General features: G+C 40.5%; 1 protein-coding gene across 1 annotated transcript in view; it reads left to right on the top strand.

The window, feature by feature from the left end:
* GCK72_003222 (uncharacterized protein) overlaps nucleotides 1–22,422 on the top strand; it is a gene marked incomplete at both ends in the record, with an annotated part of 53,024 nt that overhangs the window by 1,940 nt on the left and 28,662 nt on the right. The window contains 12 exons of the mRNA XM_053723895.1: nucleotides 1,384–1,452; nucleotides 2,266–2,382; nucleotides 4,082–4,270; nucleotides 4,383–4,721; nucleotides 5,644–7,172; nucleotides 7,959–8,469; nucleotides 9,158–9,310; nucleotides 9,369–9,454; nucleotides 10,024–10,486; nucleotides 11,005–11,100; nucleotides 13,738–14,076; nucleotides 15,397–21,276. Of these exons, the coding sequence (XP_053592540.1) occupies nucleotides 1,384–1,452; nucleotides 2,266–2,382; nucleotides 4,082–4,270; nucleotides 4,383–4,721; nucleotides 5,644–7,172; nucleotides 7,959–8,469; nucleotides 9,158–9,310; nucleotides 9,369–9,454; nucleotides 10,024–10,486; nucleotides 11,005–11,100; nucleotides 13,738–14,076; nucleotides 15,397–21,276 (9,771 nt within the window). The remainder of the gene's footprint in view (nucleotides 1–1,383; nucleotides 1,453–2,265; nucleotides 2,383–4,081; nucleotides 4,271–4,382; nucleotides 4,722–5,643; nucleotides 7,173–7,958; nucleotides 8,470–9,157; nucleotides 9,311–9,368; nucleotides 9,455–10,023; nucleotides 10,487–11,004; nucleotides 11,101–13,737; nucleotides 14,077–15,396; nucleotides 21,277–22,422) is intronic.

Here is a 22,422-nt window from a genome sequence, read left to right as displayed (position 1 = left end):
CACACACACTTTTCTGATTGATAATGTGATGGAGGAGAACCAAGTTCTCGATTCCTTTTTCTTCTTCTCTTAAAAAAAAGTTTGAGAGAAGAAATTGAGAACCACACCCAACGTCTTCTTCTTCTTCTCGCATTTTGTTGTTTTGCGAGTAGAAGAAAGGAATTTTCGAGATTGATATTGATATGTTGTATACTGATGATAATGAAAGGAGAGAAGAGAGGACGAATATGATGACACAAACAAAGTTTTGGGGCAAGAAGACGTGATTTTTGGAATTAGGAAATTTAGAAGAATCGGGAATTGGAACGCTGGTAAAGGGGATTTGGACAGTTAGGTATAGCCATGTTCTAGACAAAGTGTTGTATTGTCTAGGAGAAAGGAACGCTAGGCGATGAAAATGGGCTGAAAATAGTCTAAATAACTGGAAAATCTCCGAAATTGTCAGACAATTCCAATAGTGGGATAAAAATGGGCTGAAAGTAGTCCAAAATTTCAGATTTTTTCAACCAAAATTTCAATCATGCAGCAGGTTTACTTTTTCTGAAAATCCCAAAAAAGTGAACCTACTGCATGACTGAAATTTTCTGAAAATCCAAACTTAGTGATATTTCCTCCTTTTTAGTTGAAAAATTGGAAATTTTTGACAACTTTCAGCCCATTTTATTAGAATTGTCTGAAAATGTTTGAATTTTTTGAAAATTCTGGCGTTTTTCGAGTCATTTTGACTATTTTTGGTCCATTTTAGACCATTTCAGAACACTTTAAGTCTATTTTGCATTATTTTAGCTCATTTTTAGTCCATTTTAGACTATTTTCAGCCCATTTCAGTCCATTTTTAGACCATGTTAGGCTATTTTATGACTATTCTAGAGCATTTTATACCATTTTAGACCATTTTAGACCGTTTTTAGCACATTTTCATATTCCTAGACTCCTTTTTCTCCATAAAAATTAAACGATCAAATTTCACTTTTCTCCCTGCGATGACTAGTTTCCAGTGGTTTTTTTCTTCCTATTGGCAGCAACCGCACCCATCGTCGGTCGTTTTACCCGTCGCGCATTTCCTCTTCTGTTGTTTAGTTCCAAGAGAGGAGGCGGAAAAATGACACAATAGAGACAGAGAACCTTTTTGTCTGTATGCACAGCCGAGATACATGCCTGCGCACACCGGCATTGACATGAATCACGAAAGACACGGGGGGAATTGTTATAGAGAAACTGGAAAAAATCTGGAAAAATTGAGTGAATTTTCAGCTTCTAACAACCCGATTTTCAGACTGAAAATTTGAAAATTTCAGTCGAAAAATAACATGGAAACACACACTGCTGAACCTATACCAATTGAATGAATGAATGACCCCCATTTAATCCATCTATTTGCAGGTCTCCGAAGCGTTACATGGAAGCGATGCGACATCGGCGCGCGACGCACTGCTTCAATGGGCGCGAAAGGTGAGAAGAAGAGGAATTTGGTGTGAAAAAAACTGAAAATTTCCAAATTTTTGGATCCTGGATTCAATTTTTAGATGTACAGTAATCCTAGGATGAGTATTCGCTCTTGAAAAATAGTCGAATAAACGAGCGTTTTTGGATCCTGGATCTAATTTTCAGATGTACAGTAACCTATTTTGATGAAAATATGGTTTTTAACCTGAAAAAGAATCCAAAAAATAGTAAAATTCCGAAATTTTGGATCCTGAATCCGATTTTCGGAACTACAGTAACCCTAGGATTAGTTAAGAGATATTTTTCAGATCTACAGTACCCCTTGGTTACTATAGCTAAAGTTGGATTACTGTAGATACGGCAGTCTGGATAGGTTACTGTAGGCTATAACTACAATGCAGTGATCTAGGGATACTGTATCTTACTGTAGATCTTTCTGATTGACTTTTTCGGCCAAAAATCGTAAGATAACATAGCAAAAAGCTGAAAAATTCACGTTTTAGAGGTTTTTTTTAACCAAAAAATCTAAAAAATTCCGTAAAAATCAATTTTTCAGCCGAAAATGGTCTAGGTTACTGTAACTGTATAGCTAGGATTTAGTAATCCAGCGATCCTGGGCTACTGTACTCATTTTGAGATTACTGTAGAGATAGTGTAATTATAGGCATTAGAGCTGTGACCAAAATAAGAAGTTTTAATTTTCCTAAAACTACAGTATTACACACGGATTACTGTATTTTTGGATTTAGTGATCCAGCTATCCTGGGCTACAAAACTACAGTATTACATAGGTTACGGTACCCTCAATTCTCTTTCCAGGTGACCGCCGGTTATCCTCGTGTGAATGTGAACAACTTCTCGAGCTCGTGGCGTGACGGACTCGCCTTCAACGCAATTCTCCATCGATACAGACCGAATGCTGTCGATTGGAATAAGGTGAGTATTCTCTTTTTTTTTCAGCCGGTTTTTTTGGATAGTTTTTGATAGTTTTTGACCTACAAAAAAGGCGGTGAAGTGATGAATTTATCACCGCCACCATTTAGAAAAAAGAAAAACCAGAATTCTAGAATTCAGAAGAAGGCGAAGATGAAGAAGATGCTTTTAGTATTTAGTGTAATAATTGTTGTCTTCTTCTTCGTTTCTCCAAGAATTGTGATATAAACATGAATGATAAAGTGATTAGTAGCGAGAGAAATAGTGTAGCATCTATGAGAGACGCAGAGAGAAATTCTGAAGACGTCTTTCTCTTCTTTTTTCGAATTTCCTGTTGATCATCATGGTCTTCTTCTTCTTCTTATTCTTCGCGTTAAAATGCGACCTGTAGAGAGAGACGAGAGAGAGTGAGATACACAAAGAGACGCAGAGAATCTGTATGTATACAGAAATGTTTGTTAGAGGAGAGAGTTGAAAGGGTGCGTCCCCCCCTCTATTTGGAAATTGCGGTAAATTGCATTTAGGGAAGAAAAAAAGTGGGATGTCGGCGGTGAAAGTGGACAGATTATAGGTGATTTTCAAGTGGTCTGCTTTGACTAGGCGGCGGAACTGGAATTAGATTTGAATTTTTGAGGTATGAGGGACCAAGTTTGAGTTTGAGACTTAAATCGGCTGAAAATTCCGTAAAAATGGCTCAGAAATGGAGATTTGACTGAAATTGAGTTCTAGACCTCAAAAACTCTGGAATTGGATGTTAGATGAGGCTGAAATTGCCCAAAAAGTTCCGTCAAAAATGGCCTCAAATGCTTGGAAATAAGATTTAAGACTCAGAAATGGAGATTTAACTGAAAATTAAGAAAAAATAGGTACAATGGCTTAGAGATCCCAAATTGGCTGAAAATTTTGTTAAATACCACGCTAAGTGTTCGAAAATGAGATCTAAACCTCAAAAACGCTGAAATTGAATGAAAACGTTGAGACAATCATCAAAAAATGTATAAAAACTGCGAAAGTAACATCTCAAATCTGTAATATCGCGAAAAATGAGCCCAGAAGCGCTGTAATAGATGGAATAATTCAGAATTTTTGTGATGTGTCATCTGAAAATGCATTAAGTATAAAATTAGAGCGTTTCCTGAGAGCTGGGTTCAATTTCTAGCGGTTTTTAAACTAAAAATGTCTCAAAAATAGTTTAAAAACGCTAGAAATTGAATCAGGACGTTCTCGATAATCAGGATTTTGACTGGAAACGCTCTAATTTTATACTTATAGAATTTTCAGATGGAAAATCACAAAAATTCTGATATATTCCGTCTTTTATAACGCTTTTGGTGAATTTTTTGACAAGTTTGACGCCCCTCTGCTCATTTTGCTCAATTTTTCTCGAAGCTACAGATTTGAGATCTACCTTCCGCTGTTTATATTCATTTTTTGACAACTGTCTCAAAATTTTCATCCAATTTCAGTTTTCTGAGAGGCTAGAGCTCATTTTCGAGCACTTAGCGAGGTTTTTTAACTTAACTTCTAGTTAAATCTCCATTTCTGAGTTTTAAATCTCATTTTCGACAGAGTTTTCCGCAGGAACTCATTTTAACTTATATCGTCTCCTAGATACTATAAATCCAGAAAACTCTTTTGGCTGAAAAATAGTTGAAATTAGACTAAAAATACCCAAAAATGCATCAAAATCTCTAATTTGTAGATCAGCGACGAATCGGTTTCAAACCGTGAACGTCTCGACAACGCGTTCGCCACAGCCGAACGTGAATTCGGCGTTTCACGTCTTCTCGATGCCGAAGACGTCGACACGAACAATCCAGACGAGAAATCGATCATCACCTACGTCTCGTCTCTCTACAATGCTCTTCCCCATCTGCCAGAGCTGAATAGAGTGAGTTTTCCCTTCTTTTTTTTTGGCTGAAAATTTCAGACTTGCTATATATATGTAATAACCACTATGTGTCTGTTTCTGTCTGTCTATATGTCCTAACTGTCTGTTTTAGCTGCAAAAAGTGCAAGAAGAATACATCGAAGAAGCGTACGAATGGAGGGAATGGGTGGTTCGAGCGATTCAATTGGTTGACGATCGTCTTCTTCAAGGGACGGCTTCAGAATTAATTTATGAATTACAACGATTCAAAGATGACGATTTACCGCCGCGAGATGAGCAAAAGAGACGACTGGTGCTCGTTTATGAGCATCTTGAGAAAATGATGAGATCCACTGAGCTATTCGCGATTCCTCATGAGCTCAGCGCACCGGAATTGCACAAAGTTTGGATGGAATTGCTCCAGTCGATTGATCGACGATTCGATGTGCTGGAAAGGCATCGGGTACAGGAGGTAGTTGTTGTTGTTGGGAATGAGAATATTAATCACTTGTCCTTGTTCGTACTAACATACCGCATGATTTACACTGAAAAATAGAGAGAAACTGGTCCAAAAACTTGAAAATTGCAGCTTTTGGGCTGAAAATTAGATATTTCAGAGGTTTTTTTAACGAAAAAATCTGAAAAAGTGATTTTTCCGGCCAAAAATTGCAGTTTTTGAGCTGAAAATTAAATATTTTAGAAGTTATAGCATAGGAAAAAGCTGAAAATTTTCCATTTTCAGAGGTTTCATTGATCAAAAAATTTGCAAATTCAGTATTTTTGGGCTGAAAATTTGAATATTTTTGGAGTTATTTCATTGAACATCGTGTTTTCTGAAGTTTTTTAAAGAAAAAAATGTGAAAATACCGTAAAATTACTTTTTTAAAGTAAAAAATTGCAGTTTTTGAGCTGAAAAATTGTGTTTTTCGCGATTTTTAATTCGAAAAACCCCAAAAAGTTCCGTTTTCTAAACTAGAAATCCTTTTTCCAGCTGATTATATCATTTTTACACTGGAAAATCTGAAAATTTGGTATTTACAAATTTTGTTATCAAAATCTTAAATTTGAGAAGTTATAGCATAGCAAAAGCTGAAAATTTATAGTATATTCGTAAAATTCTGAGAAAACTGCATTTAGTCTTAAATTTGCGGTTTTTGGACTTAAATTCCGACTTTTCCAAGTTTTTAGTTTGATTTATAGATATTATACCGAAAAATCTGAAAATTTTAGCGGAAACGCACAATATTTGGCTGAAAATACTCAAAATCCTCCAAAATTGGCTCAAAACTCAAAAATATAAAACAAAATCTGAAAAACACACGCACTGCCCAGAAATTACCCCTATTTTCCCCCCAAATCATCCTTTTCATACTCTAAACTCCGCCCATTTGCAGGGAAACTCCAACGACATCATCAGTCGTCTGGAGAGAGGCATCGGAATCGTCAACGAGAAGCTCGACTTGAATCTGAAGAGAATCGAAGACGTCGAGGCACGTGTCGACACATCACCACCAGCAGCCGTCGAGCGTACCGTCACCGAGATTGTCGACGATTTGAACGCTCTCGAAGCGCCGATCGCTGGATTCTTCGAGGACGTCGAAGAGCTGAAGACGATGCAACATCCAGAAGCGAACGACTTCTATCGTCGGGTCTACGGACTCCATCAACGACGAACCGCCTATTTGGATAGGTTGACGAATCAGATTCTTGTCCGCCTTGGCGTCAGAACCGACACGTTGCATAAAGAGAATCAACAACGTCTGGAGAACATGCGACAGACGTCGTTCAGTCGTGTCGAAGAGTGCATCGAATGGGTTCGTGTGAGAATGGAGAAGTTGACGACGATGGAGTTTTTGGAGGATTTGGAGACGTTGGAGCACGTCTTCGAGCAACACAAATTGGACAATCGAGATATTCAAGATTTCAGACAGAATGTTGATGAATGCATCGCCCGTCAAGCTGAAGTCTCCGCTGAGGACACTTATGAGTATTGTGAGCTGTTGAGAGTGTTGGAGAGTGAATATCAACAATTGAGAGATTTATCGGCTGGAAGAATGCTTGATTTGGACTCACTTATTGCATTCGTAAGAGCTGCTCAACTGGAACTCATTTGGGTTTCAGAGAGGGAGAGAATCGAGGTGACTCGTAATTGGAGTGACATCAAGCAACTCGATCTGCCAATGCTCACCAATTACTACAAGCAACTTCTCCACGAAATGGAGCTCCGCGAGAAGCAATACAACGATGTGCATAATCAAGGAGCGGCTCTTCTGAATCAAGGACACCCGGCGGTTCGAGTCATTGAGATTTATCTCAAAACGATGCAAACTCAATGGGATTGGCTGTTGGCGCTGAGCAAATGTCTTGAGGAGCATCTGCGGGATGCGTTGAATTTGAAGTCGTTTATGGAGGAGGCGGCCGATGCGGAGGCGTGGATTGAGGAGCAGAGCGCAAGACTGGAGAATAACTATAATCGGACGGATTTCTCGCTGGAGGAAGGAGAACGATTCTTGAGAGAACTTGATGAGATTAAGGAGATTCTGAATAAGTATCATCAAGTGCTGATGGCGCTTACAGAGAGATGCGCTTCGATTTCTCCGCTCTGGCAGCGAGGAGAACGGATTCCGCATCCGATGAATGTGACGGCTCTCTGTGATTATGCGGATCAGAATATCACTATCAAAGCCGGAGATGATGTCGTTCTACTCGACAATTCTGATTTGATCAAATGGACTGTTCGTGATTTGTCGGGAGTCGAGGGACAAGTTCCGTCCGTCGTATTCAGAATTCCACCACCGGATGCTCGGCTCACGGCGTTCCTCAATCGGCTACTTCAACAATTTGAGAAGTTGAAAAAGTTGTGGGAGAAGAAGCATCGAATGGTTCGATTCAATATGGTTCTGAACACCATGAGAACTATTCAGTGGGTTTTTTTTTTGAATTATTTGAGAGAAATAATGCAATTTTGGTCTGAAAATTGTGAAAATCGGCTAAAAATAGCGAATTTCAGCCAGTTTTGTCCAATTTTCAGCTGGACAATTGGCTGAAAATGTACAAAATTCAAAATTTTCATTCAAAATGTGAAAGTTTATGCTGAAATTTTCACTTCAATCCATCTTTTTTCGTCTGAAAATCGCCGAATTCCAGCTCAATATCAAGATTTTAGGAATTATTTGACGAAAAACTACGATTTTGGTATGACAATTGCGGAGAAGCCGTAATTTTTGCACTGGCATTGGCTGAAAACAGTTTTTGTGATTTTCAGCCAGTTTTTTTTTGACCTGCAATGACATTTTCAGCAGAAAAATCCAATTTTTAGCTCGAAAAGTGGCTGAAAATGAACAAAATTCGGTTTTTTTTAAATTCAAAATCGGAAGTTTCAGCTAATTTTGAACATATATCGATTTCTGCTGAAAATTTCCGAATGTCCACTTAAAAACCAGTAAAAATCTGTATTTCAGCTCAAAAACCAGTATTTGACAAAAACATCGATTTTGGTCTGAATAAATCGATTTCTGGAAAAATTTCATGTCGCTCCCTCTTTTTTTGACTGAAAATTGCCGAAAAACGGAATTTTAGCTCTATTTTCACCCAAAAAACCACAAAAAAAAACTCATTTTTTGAAAGCTCCGCCCACTTTTGAGATTTGCGTCTTTAAAAACAGTTATAGCTGAAAAAATCTCTGAAAATTCAACTAATTTTTTTCCAGAGGATGGGATCTTGACACATTCAACTCAATCGATCCGGATCAACGTGACGCCATCATGAAGGCTCTCAACGACGACGCCTCAAAATTGCTCAGCGAGTTGGATCCAAACGATCCATTGGCTCTTCGTCTCCGTGAAGAACTCCGCAAAACGAACGAACACTTCTGGAATCTTCTCAACGCCTCACAGAAGCCACCAGAGCCCGATTGGGCATCTCAATACGATCAGAAAATGTCCGAATTGTTGAGAAAACTTGAAGAAGCGTGGCGTCGGCTGAATGACGCCGTCGGAAAGCCAATCTCCAACACTCCAGAAGACTTGGAACGTGTCATTCATGAGCACAAACGATTCGAAGACGCACTTCAGGCGCTCGATGGAGACGTCGCCAACGTCAAGGAGCTGTTCCGTCAATTGCCGAATCCGACACCAACTCAGAGAGTCAATCATGATCGTTTGAATGGATTATGGGATGATTTGTGGGATTTGTCGAGGATGTACGTCGAGCGAATCAAGGTAAGAATAATGCAATTTTTTAAGCTGAAAAGGCAAAAAATTTTGGTTGAAAAAGCTCATTTTCAATCAGAAAATCTAATTTTCGAGCTGAAAACTTTCATTTTTAATCAAAAAACTTCATTTTCGAATCTGAAACAGTCTGAAAAATGTTAGGTAATGTTACAGCAAGATTTTAAAAAGTTTTAGACTTCTTGCTAGAATTTGTCTGAAACTGTTTAGCGAATTTCAGCAAAGTTAGGTCATATCTGAAATTTTCAGATAGATTTGAAGTGTTTTTTTTTGGTTGGAAAATCTCATTTTCGACCTGAAAATTTCCATTTTTTATTGAAAACCCCCATTTTTGTCCGAAAAACTCAACTTTTCCAGTAAAAGACTGCTTTTTTTTGGAGCTGAAATTGTGGAAATTGAGTCTGAAACAGTCTCAGCAAAGTTTGGTCATTTTTCAGACAATATGAGTCATTCCTAAGAAGCAAAGACTTGCCTGAAATTTTTAGACTTTTGAAAAAATGAGGTTATTTTTCAGCAAAATTTCAGCAGAGTTTAGTAAACACAGTAATCCGTTGAAAATAGATAGTTTTTGAGCTTTTTTTGGTTGAAAATCTTCATTTTTATCTAAAAGACACTCAAAAATGCTCATTTTCAAGCTGAAAATCTCTATTTTTATCTGAAAAACCCCAATTTCTTTCAGGTATTGGAGTCGGTTCTGAACGGAAAGGTCGAAGTCGCTGACATCGTGAAGCAGCACGAGATAACGTTGAACTCATTCGACGATCTGCCGGCTGCGCTCGACAAATTACGCGGACATCATTCGCAATTGCTCGAGATCAACATGGTCCTCAAGGTTTGTCCTCTAGCTCCGCCCCCATTTTAAGACATTTCATGAACTCGATGATTTTCAGCAACAACAAACTGTCATCGATCAACTCAACAGAAATGTGGCACTTCTCCGTCAACACGTCGCCAGAACTCGTATCAACGAGGGACAGTGAGTGATTTTTTTAAGATTTTGGCTGAAAATTTGCGAATTTTGACTGAAAATCTCAAAAAAAAATCGGAGAATTCTGAAGCAAAAGGTCATTTTTAAGGCGAATTTTGGAGTTATTTTTTCAAAATTTGCGGTTTTCAGCATGATTCTTCCCTTTTTGCTGATAAATGGAAATTTTTGACTGAAAATCTCTAAAAATTCGAAGAATTCTGAAGCGAATTTGTGGTTTTCGGACTAAAAAATATATTTTAATGCGATTTTTGGGTTACTTTTGCCGCAAACTTGAAGCCGAATTTAAGATATTTTTTCTGAGTTTTTAGCGATTTTCAGCACGATTTCCGCTAATTTTGACTGAAAATCTCAACATAAAAAATCGGAGAATTCTGAAGCGAATTTGTGATTTTCAGACTAAAAAATCTATTTTAATGCGATTTTTGGGTTATTTTTGCCGCAAACTTGAAAAAAATGACCAATTTAAGATATTTTTTTTTCTGAGTTTTTAGCGATTTTCAGCACGATTTCCGCTAGTTTTGCTGAAATTTTCAAATTTTTCAAATTCAAATTTTCAGCCACCCCGACGTGGACGCAATCGAAGACGAAGTGCAACGACTGAACGTCCGATGGGAGAACGTGAATTCTCAAATCGCGGAACGTCTTCTTGCCGTGGAACGTGCTCTCCAAATCCAAATGGTCTATCGATCGGAGTACGAGACTGAAATGAAATGGCTCGACGATGTCGAGGAGACGATTAATCGACTCCGTAAACCAGATGAGCTCCGCCCAGAAGAGTATCAAAAACAGTTGGATCAACTCATCGGAATGTATTCACACCTTCAAGAACACACTCAAAATATTGAAAATGTGAATAAAGAAGGAGGCAGATTCATTCATGAGGCAAAGATATTCGATGCGAAACTCGGACACTACTCGGATACTATCGTTGGAATTCATGGAGTCGATGTTCGTGGACTCTTCCGACGATCCAAACCACAGCCCAAGAATGGAGCACAAATTGTCACCGAGGAGTTGGAGGTGAGAGCAAAAATTCGGGTTTTTTACGATAAAAATCATATTCTTGACCTCAAAAAATGGATTTTTGGGCTATTTTTAAGGCACAAAACGGGCATTTTTGACTCAAAATCTCGTTTTTTACCCAAAACTCTTTTTTTTACTTCAATAAGTCAGGTTTTCGAGCTAAACTCTACATTTTGGCTTGAAAATCATATTTTTACCCCAAAAAGTCGGGTTGTTGAGTTAAAAATTATATTTTCAGTATCAAAAAGACATCTTTTGAGCTATAAATCGACAATTTGGCTTGAAAATTGTGTTTTTTGCCACCAAAAACCGATTTTTGAGTTATTTTTAACCAGAAAACTGTCATTTTTGTCATATTTTGATCCAAAATTATGATTTTTTGACCGAAAAATCCGCATTTTTAAATAAATATCGACTTTCCAAGACAACAACTAATTTTTTGATGAAAAACTCTTCAAAAATAAGCAAAAACCCCCCGATTTTAGCGATTTCTAGAAAAATCTGTAAATTTTTAGCTCCTAAACCGTCGCTTTGCTCAACTCAGCTCGCTGATTCTTGAACGTCGCAACACAATGCAAGTGCTCATTCAGAATTGGAAACGTCAGAAGGAGGTTAGTTCATTTTGATCTGAAAATATTCATTTTCTTCCTCAATCTTACACACACACGGGTGTCCCAAGTCCAATTAGTAGTCTCTCCGTTTAGGCCGTTGGTGATAGTTTTAACAGGAAAAAGCGAAAAATTTGAGAGTTTGGGGTGGATTTACGGGCGTAAATCGACATTTGGTGTGAATTTACGAGCGTAAATCGATTTACGCCCCGTAAATCGACCCCAACCTCCCGAATTTATCGTATTTTCCATATCCACTAGCACAGCTTTATATCTCTCTCGGGTAATAGAAAGGTGATAGAATTCGTTTCATGTCCTACAGTAGTCCTACAGTAATCCAATATAGTGTCCTCTCTCCATATTTCATTTTTTAAATCATTATCTCTTTTTCTCTCACAAAAAATCGAATTCAGAGCACCCCATCCAACATAATTACCTATAATTACCCTAATTAACTCAACCAATTATCCTCAGTTTTCGCCTCAATTAGCACCACAAAATATCATTTTTTGAGTTACAGTACCCATCCCCGCCTGTTTTAATCAGTTTCAGCTCTTCTCTTTCAGTTTTTATATGTGTGCTCACTGCCACACAGCCAAACTCACTGCAAAATTTACACGCTTTTTTGAGTTTTTATTGGCTGAAAATTGGCTGAAAACATCTCCCCCTGGAAATCCAAAAACCAATATAATCGATGAAAAAACTCTGAAAATGCACCATCTGTCTCGAAAAAATTGTCTGAAAAAGTGTAAAAAACTGAAAAATTAACTAAAAAATCGTCGTCACGTCGTCGGAAGGATTCAGAAGCGTCAGAATTCCAGGTAATGTCTCCAAGCCCCGCCCCTTTTCAGATAATTTATGTATTATATACCAAATATACCGAATTTGGAATATCTTAATAACTGTGTGAAGTGAATAATCTGAATTTTCAGCATTTAATTGATTAATTAATAAGGTTTTTGTGCTGTAATTATTGACTTTTGTTGTTTTGTTGATTCCCTAGGTTTTCTTAATGTGTCTGAAATGTTTCCTGATTTTTGAATCCTAATCAAAGTTTGGCTTTTTTACGCTCACACACACACATTCACGCACTCATCTGGAAAATCTGGAAAATGGAGGGAAAATTCGGATATTTTTACCATAAAAACTGAATTTCAGACTCTAAAATCGAGAATTCTATGTTTTTAATCACAAAAATCGATCTGAAAGTTCATTATCACTTGTTCAAAGCCAAGTTTTTACTGAAAATCGGTCTATCCCGATTTTTAAGTCTAGAACCCGTTTTTTTTCTGCTGAAAAATGTAATTTTATATTCAAAACTCGATTTTTCTGACTTAAAAACCGATTTTTCGACTCAAAATTTCAAATTTTGAACTCAGAAACCTATACACAGTCAAAACTGATATTTAGTCTGAAACAGTTCATTTTCGCTGGAAAACTTTGAAAAATGAAATCTTTTCTACTCATATCCCGATTTTTAGGTCTAGAAACCGTTTTTCTGTTGTAAAATTTAATTTTCCTGTAATTTTCTGACCTAAAAACCGATTTTTCGACTCAAAACTTCAAATTTCGATATTTTTTTGTCAAAAAACCCCGAATTTTCCACCCAATTCCAGATATTCCGCCCGCTTTAATTTGGCCTGTATGTCTTTATTTTCATTCTTTGTCCTTTTCCTTCTTTTCCAAATTAAAAACCCCCCTCTTGTCCCCGTTTTCTCAATTTCTCGCTGACTCACATGTTCTTTGAATTCGATTTTTTCCACTCAAAAAGCATTTTTCTGAAATTCTGAAATTCTCTATTTCTTTATGTCTCTATACCTCTAGTCGTTGTGATCTCTGTCTCTAACCCCCCGTAGCTTAAATGAGCCATTTCTTGGCTCATTATGTGTCTCTATATACAGTAACCCAACTGTCTTCTTTTCTATATGTTGTGTGTGTGAGTGTGGTTTTCTTTTCTATTTCAGTTCAGGTTTCGAGATGGATTTGTGGTGATGGAAACAACGGAAAAAATCGAAGAAAAATGACTAATTTCATTCAAAAATAACACGTTTTGAGCTAATTTCAATCAAAAATGACAAATTTCGTGCCAATTTCAGTCAAAAAATGACAAATTCTGAGCTAATTTCAATCAAAAATGACAAATTCTGAACAAATTTCAGTCAAAAATGACAAATTTTGAGCTGATTTCAGTCAAAAATGACTAATTTCGTGCTAATTTCAGTCAAAAATAACACGTTTTGAGCTAACTTCAATCAAAAATGACAAATTCGGAGCTAATTTCGGTCAAAAATGACACATTTCTGTGCTAATTTCAGTCAAATTTGACAAATTTTGAGCTGATTTCAGTCAAAAATGACAAATTCTGAACTAATTCCAGTTAAAGACGAAAAATTCTGAGCTAATCTTGTCTGAAAATGATAAAAAATTGGTAGAAATAGAAATTTTTAAGCTGAAAACAACTAATTTTGGATGAAAATGACTGAAATTATCAATAGAGCGCGTTTCCATCTCCACGAACTCGGTCTCGACAACCTGTGACTAATCCTGTTTGTAGTGATAGTCATGATATAACCCCCATCACCATCAGATTTTAAGCCAAATCTTCTTATTTATCTCTCATTACCCAATTCTGGTTTCAAGGAAGAAGAAGACCGTCGTCGTGCCGAAGAAGAAGAGAAACGACGTGCGTTTGAAGTGGCACGTCTGAAGGCTCTCGAAGAAGCCGAACGTCTTCGTCGTGATCGTGAAGACGCCGAGGCTCGTCGTCGCCAAAAAGATGACGCCGATCGGGCACGTCGCCTCGCCGAAGAGGCCGAACGTGCGCGTCGTGAAGCCGAAGAGGCGGAGCGAAGACGTCGTGAAGAGGAGGAAAGGAGACGGAGAGAGGCTGAAGAGAGGAAGAGACGGCAGGATGAAGAGGATAGAAGACGTCGGGAAGAAGAAGAACGGAGACGTCGAGAGGAGGAGGAGAGGAGAAAGGTAACAGATTTTCAGCCCTTTTTTTTTTGATTTTGAGTGTGAAGTGATGATTGCAGTGATATCTCTTACACTAACATCTCATCTAATCATTCTTTATTCTCCCCTTTTTTTTATAGATTATCTTTGAAGTGAACTGTTTTACCTCTTGGGATTAGATAGGTAGAATCGCATGGTTTTGAAAGGAATTATTGGATAATGTGAATGGAAAATAGGCTATAAAATTACGTTTCTTTGGCGATTTTGAGCTGAAATTTGAGTTTTTAGACCAAAAAATCAGTTCAAAATCGAAATGTCCAGCGTTTGAGGCTTGTTTTTTCTGAAATTCCTCTATTTTCGGAGAGAAAAATGAAATTTAGGTGCAAAATTGCTCTGAAATTAAACTGAAAATTGTGATTTTGGACCAAAAAGTCTGTCTGTTCTAAATCCAATTTTCCAGCGTTTGATGCTTCTTTTTCTGGATATTCCATAATTTTTGGCCATTTTCGATGTGAAAATAAGATTCTGGACAAAAAATTGATATGAAATTTGACTGAAAATTGTGCTTTTGGAAAAAAAAGTCGGTTCAAAATCGAAAATTCCAGCGTTTATGACTCTTATTTTGGCTTCTTTTTCTGGAAATTCCGCAATTTTTGGCCGTTTTCGAAGTGAATAATGAAATTTTGTACCAAAAATTGATATGAATTGAAATTTTCGAAGAGCAATTGACCACAATTGCCATTTACCAGGTTTCAAATGTGATTTTCAATGAGAAAATCTGAAAATTTAAGTTTTTGTGCCTTCTGAAGGTTTTGGACCAAAAATTAGTCAAAAATCGAAATTTCCAGTGTTTGAGGCATCTTTTTCTGAATATACCGCAATTTTTGTGCATTTTCGATGTGAAAAGCGAGATTTTGGACCAAACATTGGTCTGAAATGAAACTTTCAAAAAACTGATTTTCAATGAAAAAATCAGAAAATTTCAGTTTTTTCCATTCACGTTTCCCAATCATTCTTATATATAAAAGACAATTGGGCGTTGTCTGAGGCGCTGTCCGCAACGATTTTGGAAAGAGAAGAGACACTAACGGGCAAAACCAACGGGCAAAACCGAATTAGCGTGCTTTGAACAAGACCGCCGCTTTAGACCACTCGGCCATGCGTGCACGTTTGAAAAAGGGTTGCCACGTAAATGAGAAGAGGCCAGCCGATTGAACCCGCCGAAGGCGGGGAAAAGAGGCTGGTTTTTCATATTTCTAGTGGTGTCGGTATCTTTCTCTTCAGATTTCTATCCCTTTATTCATTTTCAGTCCCCGCCCCCAAATTAATCTCATTTTCTTTCAGAAACCCGTCATTGACCTCAAAATCCAGAAGCCCACGATCAATCTCGAGCCAATCGTCACCTCACACGGAGATGAATGGGAAATTGTGGACCCAATCGGTGACCGTGCGAAAATCAGTGAAGTCGAAGACGAAATGCAGACATTCGCCGAGGAAACGATCACGAGCACTCAATTCTACGAAATGGAAGGCAACTTGAACAAGAAGACCGGTGAAGTGCTCACTTTCTTCGAAGCAATTCGTCAAGGAAATCTGACAGCCGCTGGAGAATACTTTGACGTTCCATCAGCATCCATCATGTCGCTGGAGGAAGCCGCAAAGTATGGATTGGTTGAGAAGGATCTCGCTACAGTACTCGGAACACGCTGGGGAATCCATCATCCGGAGACTGGAGCACCGATCACACTGTCGGAGGCAATCAACATCAGATTGTATGACCCAACTGTCCGACAGTTCCGTGATATTAAGACCGGAGAAGTGTTGTCGCAATCCGAGTTGATGTCGAAGGGAATCGCCAATATGGAGACTGTGATGAAGTTGATTAAGGAGAAGATTATGAAGTTGCCACCAACTTCACTCTCATCCGCTTTGGAGAAGGGAATGTTGAACCCTGTGACTGGAATTTTCAAGGGAAGACATACCGATATGGAGTTGGAGCTATGGGCCGCCATCTACCACGGCTACCTGTCGATTGAGAATCCAGAACACGTGACATCCGTCGGAATCTCGTTGACGGACACCATTGAGAACGGATTCATCAATGCGAACAACGCGGAGTTCGTCGATCGTAACACCGACGACAAGTTCACTTTCCGTCAGGCGGTTGCCAAAAAGGATGGACGCAATGTACTCATCAACAACGATACCGTTGAAGTGGTGAATACCTCAGAGGGCGCCAGAGTGTCACTTGGTCTCGCGCTGGTCAGAAATGTTATCGGCGTGAAAGATGGAAAGTACACTCTCACTCACTTGACGGATCGCAAAAGTATATCGTTGAAGGAGGCTCATCAAGACGATCTGATCGGAAAGGCGATGACACTTGAAGAAGCCGCACGCAAAGGACTCGTTGATTCTACTGGACACTTTGTGGATCGAGGAATCCAAGGACGACGATACACGCTTCTGGAGGCTATCGTCGCACGACTCATCGATGCGGAAGTCCGCCATATTGTTGATCCGGATGAGAATGATGTGATCTCGATTTCGGAGGCTATGGAGAGAGGACTCCTCTTGCCGAACGGAAATATTTGTTTGGTGAAGCAAGAGAAGGAATTCACAATTCCGGAAGCGGTTCACGAAGGACTTCTCACCAAAAGAGTCCGTCACTCGATCTTCAATATCCGAGGAATCCGAAACACTGAGACGGAGGAACAAGTCAGTTTCAATGAAGCTGTCGAAGCAGGAATCATTGTTCCAAACGCCGAGAGAGTTGTGGATCTCCGCACCCAGAAGTCGTACTTGATCAGCGATGCTCAAGCCAAGTACTTGATCGAGGATGCTCTCCACGAGCTTCTCACCACTCCAGTCGGTATCAAGAACGAGCGAGGAGCGTTCGAGCTCAATCTGATTCGCGCTGTCTCCAGTGGAATCATCGATCCAGTCAAGGGAGTTTTCTTCAACAAGAACACCAAACACGAGTTGTCTACCAAGGAAGCTTACGAACATGGACTCATCACTCTTCGTGGTGCACTCAAGGTCTTTGGACTTCTCAATGTTCCACCCGCATTGATTACTCCATCGAAAAAGATCGACCGCAAGAAGCGTATCGGACGTCCAGGAGCAGGAGGACTCGAAGTTGGAGAGAACCAAGTCAAGGTGACCATCGCCGAGGCTATGAAGCAAGGACTCATCGACTCGAGAACTCAACGTTACCGTCAAGGAGACATCAACGTCTCGTTGGATGAAGCGTTGAGCCGTGGACTCATCGACCCGGCCAGCGAATGGATCATGCCAGATCGTAGTAAGGGAGTCGGACCGACCATCGAGGAGAAGACCACCGAGACGATGACAGAGACCGGACAACAACTTGCTCCAAAGTACTTCCCAGACAAGAATATTGAGGAGTCGGTGACTACTGTAAAGAGAGTCAGAACTACGGAGACGACAGCTCTCGGAGGACCTGGAGGTGTATCGGTCTACCGATCGATCACTGGAGGAAAGGGAGCTCTCGAGGTGCCATCCAGAGGATATCATATCTATGAGGCTGAAAGAAAAGGATTGATTGATTTGACTAATGGAAAGATTTCTGCTCCAAATGTTGAAAGAGTGTTGAGCTTTGCTGAAGGAATCGAGCTCGGAATCATTGATGCCACGACGATCCAGGTTTCATCATCTGGAAGAAATATGTCTGTGAAGGAAGCCCTTGAGAAGAAGATCATGGAGTCTGATGGATCGGTTGCTGGACGCAACATCGAGAAAGCTATCGAGTCGAAGATCATCATCATCGACGCCGAGCCACTCGTCCCATACAACAACCAATCCAAGAACATCATCCAAATCCCACCAGGCAACGGACCAATCATCAGTTTCCGTCAAGTTGGACAACCAATCATCGAAGAATCCACTCAATCGTGGGAGTTCGATAGCCAGCAAGGAGTTTTGATCGATAACTTGACTGGAGAGAAGCTCACGTTGGAAAGAGCACTGGCGACTGGAAAACTTGCTCCAGAAGACATTTCGATTCGTGACGGACTCACCGGACGTGAAATGACATTCGAGGAAGCCGAGAAGTGGGGAATCATTGATTCGAAGAACCGCTATTTCGTGGATAAGGCTCAAAACAAGAGAATGAGTTTCACCGAAGCCGCCCAACAGCACTACATGTATCCAAATGGAGGAGTTCCAGAGAACGCCTCTGACGCTGTTCACACCACTGTCAAAGTGCAAACGCGTACCGCTGTCGCCAAGAAGGAAGCGCTGTCATCTGGACTTCCACTCTCCGATGACACTCTCGGAAAGGCGTTGGCTCTTGGATGGTACGATGGATCGGCTGGAACATTCACTCATCCGGATACCCAGAAGAAGATGACATTGAAGGAAGCTATCATTAAGGGACTCTTCAACCCATATGATACCACTATCGTTGATAAAAGATCTGGAAAAGAGCTCTCTTTGTTGGAAGCTATCCATGAAGGAATTGTGGATGACACTGCTGGAACTGTCAAGGATACTCAAACCGGAAAGACTCACAATCTGTTGGAAGCTGGAAATCTTGGACTTGTCAAGGGAAAGAATTTTGGAGACACCCTCGATTCTAGCTTGTTCTCTGGAAGATTGGACCTTGGAACTGGAAACTACACCCGGCCATCTGGAGGTGGCAGCATGCCAATTCATGAGGCTATCAACCGAAACTACGTTGATCAGAGCTCCGTGTCAGTGCGTGATCCATCAACCGGACACCAATACTCTTACCATGAAGCCGTTGAGAGAAGAATCGTCGATCCGGACAGAGGACTGATTCATGGAGGAGGAAACGATTCCACTAGCTTCTCGCAAGCTCTCACCACCGGACACCTCACATCATCTGGAGCCGGCGGGCGTCCAACATCAGGAAATCAGCAAAGACTCGTCGAGCAACGCCTTCAACTCACCCCTTTTGCTCCAAGTAATAACGGAGTCAGAAGCCGTGATGGACGTCACGAACTCGTTGATCTTGGAGGAGGACAACAAGTCCAAGTGAAAGTTGTTCGTGGTGAAGGAGGAGTCGAGAAGGGAGAGTACATCGATCCAAACTCTGGAATGAAGTTCACTATTCAAATGCATGGAGATCCAGTGGTAACTGAGACAAAGACCAGTGTCAAGTCGACTTCGCAAGTGCACTCTGTGGAGCTTGAGCCACATGCCGAGTTTGTTGGAATCGATCGAGTCAGAGATAAGAGAAATAACCGAGTTATGACTCTTGAGGAGGCTCGCAAACTCGGAATCGCCAAGGTTGACAAGAAAGGAAAGCAGATGACGAGAACCTACCAAGTCTTCCGATCCAACATCCAAAATGCTGTTAACAACGGAGTCAAAGATTCGAACGACGAGAAACTCTCTCTCGAAGATGCGATCCGTGCTGGAATTGTCGATATCCGCTCACTGACCTACCGTCATCCAAAGGATGGAGCTATCGATTTGACGCAAGCAGCGAATCGTGGACTCATTGATGTCACTCTCTCCGAAGTTCTCCCCAAGGGAATCATCCATCCGGGAACTGGAGAACGAATCGATATCAAGAGAGGAATCGAGTTGAGAATAATCGACGCAAGAACTGGAGAAGTGAGAGATCCAAGAAGCAACGAGAGAATCACTTGGTTGGATATTCTGAAGCCAGTCTACCAGGCTATCGCCACTGATGGAGTCTTTGATCCAACGAAAGGACACCATGTACCAGTTACTTCTGCGCTGAACGATGGGCTCATCAATGCTGGAACTGGAAACTACAAAAATACGATCACCGGAGAAGATGTGCCACTCAATGAGGCTGCTGATCGAGGACTCATCGATAGATCCACCTATGAGACCATCACTAAGCCATTCTTCACCGATTATCGATCGAATCGAAAGTTGAATTTGGTGGAAGCTGTTCGTGAGAGACTCATCGACCCAAAGAACCGAACCATTCAACTTTCCCGTCAATCCATTGTGCCGATCGCCAAGGCTGTGCAAGATGGAAGAATTCCTCTGGAAATTGGAGAGAAACTTCGCAGAGTTGACAAGCTCAACTTTGCTGAAGCTCTCGGAAAAGGTCTCATCGACTCGAAGCAGAACGTGTTCACAGATCCAGACACTGGAAGACAGATGAGCATTGCTCAGGCTATCCAGGAAGGTTTCATCGATACTGGAAGTGTTCAAGGAATCGAAGGAAATGATGAGAGCAACCTTTTCAATGTTCTCGAATCGTCCGACTTTGATGAGAATTCTGGAAGAATTTACGACAAGAAGTCGAGCCTTCACTTGACATTCGCTGACGCCGTCCATCGTGGAGTCATCGACGGAGACTCGCTTCTTCATCTTCAAGCTTCTGGAGACCTTCTCACTCTTCGTGACGCTCTCCATCAGAATAAGATTGATTCGAACGGAAAGTTTGTCGACGGAGGGTCCCGTATCAAGATCAGCGACGCCGTCAAATCCGGAAGACTTACCGTCATCGCGTCACCATCAGAAGCCGTGCAAGCGGTGACCGAAGGTGTGAAGCGACGTGACGCCGAAGGATACAAATTCAAGATCACCGAGTACGAAGACGCTCAAAACCAACGTCAATCGGCTCCAAAATTCCGTGAAACCACTACCGTAACCAAGTTGACACCACATTACAACGATCCAGGATTGTCGGTGAGAATGCGTCAAAGCACCACTTCTATCGGAGATCGCGCCAGCAAATTCATCGAAGACCCATCTCAACTCGCTGAAATTCAACAGGACTTCCTCTCGAGCCTGGAGGCCGCCCAATTCGACACTGACGCCCGAGTCATCGAGAATCCACAAACCGGACAACGTGTTTCGGTTCGTGAAGCAGCGGAAACCGGTCTTCTCGACGTCCAAACCGGAGAAATTGTTCATCCAGACAACGGACGACGCTACTCGATCCCACGTGCCGTCCATATGAAACTCGTCGGTGGAGACGCCGCGAAACGACTAATGGAGCAATTGAACGTCCCCGTTGAGGAGATCGGATACGCCACCCAGACAATCACCTCATCCACTCACTCGGCTCATTCTCCAGTATTCGCCACCGCTTCTGTATCCTCCCATCAGCCGGGAACGTCATCTTCTGGAGCCGCTGGAGCCGGAACGACGACTCGCGAATACACCCGAACCATCAACTGGCACGGTCAACCGTCCGAACTCAGAAACTCGAAAACCGATCCGCTCGCTCCGTACACTTCTGTCACCTCAAATGTGACGGAATCGTCTGAAGACGCGCCGTCATGGGCTCGTAAGCAGTAAGCCCCGCCCCCAAAAACCCAGCTAACCCCAAACCACGCCCATTTTTCATGTACCTCACTGCCAATTTTTCTCCTTTTTTTTGTAATTTTTCCCATTGATGCATACTTTTTGCAAAATTCATAATTCCCAGTGCCAAATTGTTCCATTCTACACCTCCTACACTCCGCTTCTCTTTCCCCCCTTAATTGTGCTCATTTGTGCTCATTTTCAGCTTTTTAGGGTCCCCTTTTAGGCTCCGCCCCCTCAAAAATATCCGGATCTAGAAAGTATTCCTTTTGGAGAATTTTCGCGCGCCCCAATTCCATCTTTCGTAAATTCTCCGAGAGGACTCCTTTTCTTGAACGGACTTTTTTAAGGGGGCGGAGCCTATTTGGGGGTTCTGAAAAGATTTTCAGAGCCATACATATATGCCATGTAGATTTTTTTTCCTTTTTTTGTCCATTTTTTGTGAATGCTCAATTATTGTGATTTTTGTATTATTATTCTCTGTGATTATACTTTTTTTCCCATCGAAATATTGAATACCTCCGTCCCGTCATTTTCACTTTTTATTCAATAAAAAACAAAAAAAATTAAGAAAATTAACGATTTTTCAGGTTTTTCAGAGATAGATGGTGCATTTTCAGAGTTTTTCAGATGTTATAGAGGGTTTTCCAGGTTTTTTCAGGGCTGAAACTGATTAAAATATGAAAACTATGAGTAAAAATTATAGTTTTCGGCACTTTTTTTCAGCTCAGACATGTCGTTTTTCAGTTCTGAAAATAAATAAATACTGACAAATGACGCTTTCTGAGAGATATTGTGCTGAAAAGAACTTGAAAAATGATGTTTTCAGTGATTTTGAAGATTCTGAGCTGAAAATTGATCTAATCAGAAAATTTGAGTCAAGAATTTGAAATTGTCTGAAAATTTGGGCTTTGGACGATTTTCAGAGTAGTTTTAATGCAATTTGATTCAATTTTTCATGCTTTGAGCTGGAAATTGAAATTTCAGAAGTCTGGGCAAATTTTCCAATGTTTTCAGAAGTAAAACTATGGTTTTTGGAGTTTACAGTGTCTGAAAGTGCATTCGTATCATTTTTCAGTCTGGAATCTCAAA

Source organism: Caenorhabditis remanei, chromosome I (assembly GCF_010183535.1).
Source record: "Caenorhabditis remanei strain PX506 chromosome I, whole genome shotgun sequence".
Classification (NCBI taxonomy): domain Eukaryota; kingdom Metazoa; phylum Nematoda; class Chromadorea; order Rhabditida; family Rhabditidae; genus Caenorhabditis; species Caenorhabditis remanei.
This window is presented reverse-complemented; position numbering and strand designations above follow the sequence as displayed.